The 9493-nt window shown below is 35.9% G+C and overlaps 1 protein-coding gene across 1 annotated transcript in view; it reads left to right on the forward strand.

The window, feature by feature from the left end:
* Positions 1-6489, forward strand: part of CDH9 (cadherin 9) — a 166644-nt gene extending 160155 nt beyond the window's left edge. The window contains exon 12 of the mRNA XM_006159776.1: positions 5771-6489. Within this exon, the coding sequence (XP_006159838.1) occupies positions 5771-6258 (488 nt within the window). The 3' untranslated portion in view covers positions 6259-6489. The remainder of the gene's footprint in view (positions 1-5770) is intronic.
* Positions 6490-9493: the final 3004 nt, after the last annotated feature.

Consider the following 9493-nt stretch of genomic DNA (forward strand, 5'->3'; position numbering starts at 1 on the left):
AGACCTTGGGCTTTTGTCTATGGGAATACATATAGTTTTCTAGAGACAAAAAATTAAAATAAAACTATATTTACTAACTCTTTAACTATGGACACTGTTCTAAGGACATTTGAATCAACCACTTCACCTTTAAATCAATTCTATTTTTTAAGAGAGAATTTTTGCAATAGGGCACATATACTTGCCAGATAGCTGGAGACAGAGACAGAAAAAGTGAGAAGTTCCTTCGATGGTGGGATGGCCAGGCCACAATCTTTCTCCATTCTTCTCTTGCAATTTCCTTCACACACACACACACACACACACACACACACACACACACATGTGCCTGGTATGAGTTTTAAACTGCAAGGTCTGGGACTCAAACCATGTGAAAGTCCAGCACTTTAGCCACTACTCCACTTGCTGGTCCTTATTTCAATTCCTGCAGATAACTCCCTCAGCATAATGACCAAACAACATGCTCAAAGTCATTCGTGCAGAAAAAAATGTTTATTTTTTTTAAGAGAGATTTTTAGGGCACTTGTGCTCACCAGAGGGGCAGAGAGAGACAAAAAGTGAGAAATCACCCCCTGAGGGGATGACAATGTTGCAATCCCTTCTCCTCCATTCATCTCTTGGGATTTTGGACACACATGTATGTTCCTAGCATGAATTTTTTAAGCCACCAAGTCTGGGACTCGAACTGTGGTCAACTACATGGGAGTCCAGTGACATAAACATTATACCATCTGCTGCTCCCATAGAAAAATGTTTTAAGTAGAATTCCAGCAAATTAGTCTGTGTTGGAATTCTCTTTATTATTATGTTCAAAATCTAAAACTCTACTTTTATAAATCATTCAGATATCTCATTGTTAAATGTGTTAAAGTTGCTACAATAAGATAGGCATTTCCCCTCATAGAAGTTCATGCGTGAAAGTATAATACACCAAATTAAAAAGTTAAAGTTTAGGTTTTAAAATATCACAAAGACACTATGATCACACCTAATCCTGTGATACTTTGTACATAAAGTCATGCTTCCAACAGCAAATGTTTTATTTGAGCATGTACTAACAGGACAACGATTTAATTCAATTAAACAGTTGTTCCACTGTAAAACATTCCAAAAAATTGTTTCCATCAAATTTTCATCCAAAATGATTATGCTTTAGGGCAGTAGAACTAGCCAAATTTATTTTCTAATGCTCGTATGTGCTGGCTCTTTTTTTGCGGCAAATCCTTTCAAGCTATCTGGAGGAAATCCCTTTGGCCAGCTATCCTTGTGGACTTCAGTAGGGGATTGATGAAAGTGAGGGGAAAACATTTGTCTTAGTTAAGATGATCCAAATATTGAGAAAAATGTTTTCTCGGAGCGGTTTGGAGCATTCACAACATTACCACTGCCGTCAGCAGTTCCCATCTCTACCTGCTGCTAGAGAGGTGGACCTCTGTCAAATATTTTTATATCCTATGGAGATTTAAATTTATCTTACTCTTTCAGCTAAGTGCTACCTATTTCATTTTTATAAAGTTCATTTATTTATTCCATGAGCAAACGAGATAGAGAAGACAGACAGCACTCCTGACAGGTTCTCCCACCGTCATGGCTTCCCCCAGCCTCAAAGCCGGCCCTGAGTCATGCTTCCCCTGTGGCCAGCACACTCAGGGAGGTCTTTGGACATGAACCTGGAACCTTCTCATGTGGGTTAGCCTTGCCTTGCATCCTGTTGTACTGCACAGCTCCTCATTTAGTTTCATTTGTTCAGACAGTTCTACTTTTCTAATTTAGAGTAAACTGAAAATACGTATATTGCAATTTAAACTTTCAAATGACGATATTACTATATTAAAGTGATGCACACAGAGCCATTCATATGCACGCTGGCGGATCAAAACATCTCTCCAGATGAGTTTAGATATTCTGATATCATCAAACTGATTTTGATAAACATATTTTTATGCAATTATTTCAGAAGTTGTTTTGTTTTTTTTTTAACACTGCCACATTTTTTTTGTCCCTAGGGCAATATAGAAGGAACACATTTAGTTTTCACCTGTCCCGCTTATGACCTAAATGTAAAGGGACTTTTTTTTTTCTTCTTTCTTTTCTTTTTCTTTCTTTTTTTTTTTTTCATCATAGGGTGCATGTGCTCATGAGAGAGACAAAGGGAAAGTAAGAAATCACCACTCTGGGGGAATGACCATGCCACAATCCCTTCCCTGCCATTCATCTCCTGGGATTTTGGATGCACATGCACACGTGACCAGTGTTATTTTCAAGCTGTCAAGTCTGGGACTGAAATCAGTCGGCCATGTGGGGATCTAGTGTTTAACCACCACACCATCTGCTGGCCCCAGTGAAGTGATTATTCTATTAGTTAAAATTGATTCTAATCCTAAAGGATTCATGATCAAAGTTACTAAAGCATCCTTTGTGCTATGTTAAAAAATGAGCTCAGTTACTGCATTTCTGTAGTTAAGAGAATTTGTTCTTTGCAAGATATAACATAGGCAATGATATTTTATTGATAGATTCATCTTGATACATTTTAAAGAAATTCAGCTCTTACTTTCTATCTCTGTTATGGGATAGGGGAAGGGGAAGATTAAAATATAGGGCAAGACTTCTTAAACTTTTTTTGGATGCACATGCACACGTGACCAGTGTTATTTTCAAGCTGTCAAGTCTGGGACTGAAATCAGTCGGCCATGTGGGGATCTAGTGTTTAACCACCACACCATCTGCTGGCCCCAGTGAAGTGATTATTCTATTAGTTAAAATTGATTCTAATCCTAAAGGATTCATGATCAAAGTTACTAAAGCATCCTTTGTGCTATGTTAAAAAATGAGCTCAGTTACTGCATTTCTGTAGTTAAGAGAATTTGTTCTTTGCAAGATATAACATAGGCAATGATATTTTATTGATAGATTCATCTTGATACATTTTAAAGAAATTCAGCTCTTACTTTCTATCTCTGTTATGGGATAGGGGAAGGGGAAGATTAAAATATAGGGCAAGACTTCTTAAACTTTTTAGTTATAGGAATATCTTCGGCAATCTGATAAAGCTTATGGGCCTACTCAGAACAATGACTTGAATCTGTAAGAATAAAATATATAAGACAAAAAAGCAAACATATCTATCCCAACTAAACAAAAAGAAAAGGTGAAATATCCTTGCTTGTTTAATGAGATATGTCATGTTCTAGTGCAAATCTAAATTTGAGATAACTTCAATGCAATGTGAAATTTCTGTGATTTCTGTTGGTTTAGTAGTCAGTGATATTGCTGTTGTCCCTATACTATAGTTTACGTGAATATTTATAATGGAAATAAATACTAAAACTTACTTACAGATTAGTGAAAATAATGACATGTTCTTTCTCATATCTTATTGGAGCCTCTCTGATTTCCATTCATATCCTCCAGATAAATAACCTCAGACGAGGATGTGACATGGATCATTTTGAGCTGGCAGGGGAAAGACAGCTCAGAATAGGTTCCAAGGCCAATTTGGGGGCATTATTAAACATTTATTAGCTTAACCCTTAAGATAATTAGACTACATGGTTGTTCTTTTATTTATAGAAAAATAGAGAACTTATAAATTCATACAATATTAAATTTAGAAAAGTATCTTTTTTTTAGTGCATGCCTCAAGTTTGGTAAATGTCAGGTCTTTGTTGAGTTACTTAATCTCACGTTCATCCTTTAAGAGGAAAGAGTACAGATGGGTCTCATTTTTACTGAATACTTTTTTTTTTTAAATGTTTTCACCATGACCCTCAGCATAGCTGAGTATCCAGAGCTCATTCTGTGGAAATGAACTGAAGATGCTTCAAATTATTCATTTTAAAATTCTATCAGTTTAGAACTGAGGGAACTGTACTAACCAATATAACAAAAAACATTGGACAGACCACCAGTGTAGTTAGAAGGGCTTCACGAGCCTCGTTCAAGTGCAGTCTCAAAATAAATGAGCTTACTTCACATAATCTCAACATAAAAACTGAGAAAAGGAGGACCAGTAGGTGCCATGGAAGTTAAGGTGTGTGAATTTCACATGGTGAATTCCATGAATTCCATGGTTCTAGTCTCAGACCCAGCGACTTGAAAATCACACCAGGCGTGTGTGCTTGGATGCCCAGATCACAAGAGAAGAATCTAGGAGAAGGGATTATGGCGTGTGATCCCCCTCATTTTCTTTCTGTCTCTGTCTCTCCAGTGAGTGTACATGCCCTATGGCAAACATCTAAAAAAAAAAATTCAGAAAAAGGATGATACATTTTTAGAGGCAATATTTTTTTTCAATAAAATAAAAATAATGTTGACAAAGCATTTTATTGACCCAAAGTAAAGAAAACCTTATTTTTACATCTCTCCAGTAATGTTCAATTGTGTTTTGGAGAAACTTTATGTATTTATTTTTACTTTTCTTATATATATAATATAGGAACTTGGCTTGTTTTCAGTGAAATCTTAAGAGTTTGGAAATTATGTTTTTCTTATTTTTAAAAAATATATTTTATTAATTGGAACATGTATTTATTAATTAAAATTGTCAAATATATGCCTAACAACTTAAATTCTAGTTCTATAACAAGAAATTCTAAAAAATACTGTATGTGAACCAATTCTTAGTTAACTTGATAATGTAAACATGTACATAAGAAAAGCAATACAGGGACCTGCAGTTAGCATAATGGCTATGTCGCTGTACTCCCATGTAGTCAACCGTGGTTCAAGTCCCGGACCTGGTGGCTTAAACTTCATGCCAGGCACGTGTGCATGTGTGCCCAAGATCCCGAGAGGAGAATGGAGGAGAATGGATTGTGGCATGGCCATCCCCCCTGAGGGGTGATTTCTCTCTTTCTGTCTCTCTGGCAAGTGCACACGCCCTGTAGCAAAAACCTCTCAAAAAAAAAAAAAAAAAAAAGAAAAGAAAAGAAAAGAAAAAAAAAAGAAGCAGTACAAATAGAACAAATCAATTGCCAATTTAGCTCAAAAGTTTAAATGTAACTATGTAAATCACAGGAGTTCTCAAATGAGATTACATCTGAGCTGGCTTGCAAAATGAGTACAAGTTAGAGAGACGGTTGAGTTTGAACTTGACATTGTCAGCTTTTAGAGTTTTATTTCAAGTGTTTAAGCATACTTTCAAAATCAGGTACCCCAAATTTTAACTTAATGAAAAAATCTAGTTAAATATAATAGATACCCAATACAGGAAAAGGTAAAATCAGTAGCTGATACATTTTATGAGTGTATATATATATATATATATATATATATATATATATATGTAAAATATATACACATATACAAATATGCATATAATAAATATAGAAGTACATGTGCATCTATATATAAGTAATGGTTTGAATATATTATCTTGAGCCATTAATAGTCAATATGTGCTCAATATTTAGGATAATAATAATTAGAGTTTCCCATATTTATATCTTGAAACAAATGAGCATTTGTGGGGAGAGAGGTAGCAGGTAATTATAGTTGGCTAAATGCAATAATTAGAATTGAACAAAGTTTTCGATGCCAGAGGCTCAAAGGAAAGTGAATCTTGAAAGTAAATTACTGACACTGTAATATCTGCTCTTTTATTAATATACTGCATCTGATCATTGGCCCAAGGCAATATATCTGTGCGGGACAGTTAGCTCTATCCCATGTTAATACCTTTTGCACCATGCACACTTCACAGATAGGCATGTATCTCGTTTTATCTTGAATTCTGAAATCTCACTACTTTCTCATTTTTTATTAATAGTTTTAGTCGTGCTGTTTGCTGCACTAAAAAGGCAAAGAAAAAAGGAACCCCTCATCATTTCAAAAGACGATGTCCGGGATAACATCGTGACCTACAATGATGAAGGCGGCGGGGAAGAAGATACGCAAGCTTTTGACATCGGCACGTTAAGGAATCCAGAAGCAAGAGAAGACAGCAAACTTAGGCGGGATGTAATGCCTGAGACCATTTTTCAGATAAGGAGGACTGTGCCTCTGTGGGAAAATATTGATGTACAAGATTTTATCCATCGAAGACTAAAAGAAAACGACTCAGACCCAAGTGCACCGCCCTATGATTCTCTTGCGACGTACGCCTATGAAGGGAATGATTCCATAGCAGATTCGCTCAGTTCTTTAGAATCCCTCACAGCTGATGGCAACCAAGATTACGATTACCTTAGCGACTGGGGACCTCGTTTTAAAAAACTTGCAGATATGTATGGGGGTGACGACAGTGACCGCGACTAAGAGTATTTTCTGACTTGACTGAAATTAGTGGAGGTACTGTCCTTGTTACTAGATCGAGTGGCCTGCATTCTCTTCCTCGGGGGAAATTTTTCACAACTCGAAATGACAAACAATACATAGGTGTTGTCTTAGTAAGGGTTTGCTTAATCAGTAAGTTTCTGTGAATGAATACAAATGACATAGATTTTTAAAGCAGTAATACTAACCAGTTCACCCTCTTTGCCTAACAATCTCGGAAAGAAATTATATCTCATCAATAATCAATAAATATACTTTAAAGGCTTTTTGTGCCTTTTCTTAGGTATAAGAACTTTATATATGTTTTCTTAACTGACTTTCAGTCACCTTTACTATTACTATTAAACTACACATTGTGCAACTACTTTGTAAATGAATATGGAAAAGATATATCCCTAACAAAATAGGAATGACTATTACTGCCATATTTATTTAGTTGAAGAATGTCTTTGTGTTAATTCATTCATATTTTTATAAATGTATATTTATATTTTTGTATTTTTATGAAATAAAATAGTATTTATAAGAAAGAACTTTCATTTTATTTAACTCCTACAGGCAGTTCTAATCTCACAACAGAATGTTTTACGTCTTTCAATGTAAAACATGACTTACTCAGGGAGAAAGCAGCAAAGGAGTTACTGCATGGCATTTGGAACTAGAATATAGTGGAACTATGAGATCTTTGGTACGAACTGTTATGCTTCTATTTCAATCACTTAATATGGACAATTGTTTATTGAACCATGGATTTCTGCCCATCAGTAGAATATGATACCTATTTGGAATATATACTATTATATATACTGTTGTGAATAATAAACTTTTAAGTTTTTTCCACGCCTTTCCTATGAGACCACCAATGGATTGTGTGTGAGAGTAAATGAAGTTCGCGTCAGTAATGCTACATAAAGAAAAGCTGAATGACTCATTCCAATCATGGTACAGTTTTGAAATGAGAAGTGATTTTTTTTTTCCTCTATCATCAGACAATTTATGGAATATGTTCTTATCTCTAGCTAAGATATTTAAAATGTATATTGACAGAAAAGAGGATTTTTTTAATTGACTGTATTGTGTTCTTGAGGAGATTCAAATCATTGTACTTGAGGAAACCTTCAGGGAAAGGATATGTAGAGGAAAGAAACATAAAAGGCTGTGATGGTTTGCTAATGATAGGGATTTTTCTGGAAAATACAGTAGAGGAACTTGAGAGAGGGGGATTGTGCAGGATTGTTCTTTGCAAATCTTAAGTGACTGCCATGAAAAAAAACTTGCCCTAATTAGATCTGGACTATAAAGCTTAAAACCACAGATTGACAAAGTGAAGACTTAAAGATGAATTGTTACCTATTTTCCATATCAAGAATTAACCTTTTCTTCCTTTTTTTTCTTCTTTTTTTCCTCTTAATTTGCCAGGGATTACCTGTGTTTGCCAGAGAGAGAGGGTAAGGAAGAAAGTACCTTCCAATGGCCACACCACAGTATCTTCTTCTCCATTTCTCCATCCTTTTGGGATTTTGGACACGTGCCTACTTTGGTTTTCAAGTTGCTGGGTCCAAGATTCAAACCACTTGACTGGCCTGTGGGATCAGGCTCCTTTAATCACCAAGCCAGTGGCAGCCTCTTCTTTTGCTTTAATTATTCAAACTTTAGGGAGCAAATTTCATTGCTGTCAGTGATTCCTAGGTGGAATTAATGTGGGAGAAATTTCAAATTGACTGAGCTGTTCACAAACCTTTTTAAGAAGCAAATACCTATAAAATTATAAAGGTTATTAATTTTCTATGTCAGAACATTTTTAAAAAATAAGAGCAACCCAGTAACTTAATTACCAATTATAAACTTAAGTTAATACTAAGGAGAAAAAAAAAAAAACCTCATCAAGAATTATTTGAATTTATGCTACTTTTTGGAAGTGCCTAGGAAACAGAAAGCTTTTAGGTTTTTTTCCCTTTTCTTTTGGAGAGGTTTTTGCTCTAGTCATGTGTGCTCGCCAGAGAGACAGAGAAAGACAGAGAGACAGAAAGCAAGAAATCACCCCCAGGGGGATGGCCATGCTACAATCCCTTCTCCTCCATTCTCCTGTTGGGATCTTGGGCACACACACACACACACACACACACTAGGAATGAGTTTAAGCCACCGGGTCCAGGATTCAAACCGTGGTTGACTACATGGGAATCCAGCGACATAGCTGTTACGCCAACTGCTGGTCCCCGAAAGCTTTTAGTTTTAATTTTACCTTACAAGATATGTAATCTCCTCATTGTTAGAGCTATTCCAACATGAAAGACAATACTGGAGGAGGTTGCTATAGAATGGCTGAGGTAATTTAAAAAATTAAGTACACATCTATTAACACAAGAATTCTTATAGTCTTATCATCAGTTTATTCTGTAATCACTAGAGGGGTAAGTGACAATAAACAACACCTAAGGATTCTCTACAGACCACACATGGATGACTGTTTAAAAAAGGAGAGATTATGTGGAGCAAGAGATGGGGGAGCTAGTAATTCCATAGCTTCCCTGGACTACCATGAACCATAGCAAATCGAGCTACCTGCAATTGCTATGACACAGTTATACTGATACTATTATTTAAGAGATATTTTTGCTATAGGCATGTGCACTTGCTAGAAAGAGACACAGAAGTGCTAAATCACCCCCCCAGAGGAGATGGTGACACGGCATTCCCTTCTCCTCCATTTCTCCTCACCCCAAGATCTTGGACATACATGCACATGTGCCCAGTGTGAGTTTCAAACCACCAGGTCCAGGAATTGAACTGCTGTCGAATATATGGGAGTCCAGTGACCTAACTGTTACACCATCTGTTGGTTTCTATATTAATACTATTAGGTCATCCAGAAAGCCATGGCATATTTTTCTGTGTTTTTCTAGTCAAAAAGGTGTCATGCTTTTCTTGAAAACCCAATAGACAAAGATAGAAATATTACTTTTTTATACTTGATTATAAAAAAAACTTATTTGACTATCATTCTTTCGGCAATTAATTATTTAAATTAGTTTCAGAGTTTTCCCTTCCCTTAATCCTTGTAAAGATTGATATGCTGGAATTTTCTTTAAAAGAACGGAGTAGAGCCAGCAAATGGAGTGGTGGTTAAAATGCTGGGCTTACCCATGGTTGATCAAGGCTTGAGTCATGACCTGGCAGCGTGAGTTCTCACTTTCTCTTTCTCTCTCTGATACAC

Source organism: Tupaia chinensis, unplaced genomic scaffold, assembly GCF_000334495.1.
Source record: "Tupaia chinensis unplaced genomic scaffold, TupChi_1.0 Scaffold000657_1, whole genome shotgun sequence".
In the NCBI taxonomy this organism is placed as follows: domain Eukaryota; kingdom Metazoa; phylum Chordata; class Mammalia; order Scandentia; family Tupaiidae; genus Tupaia; species Tupaia belangeri.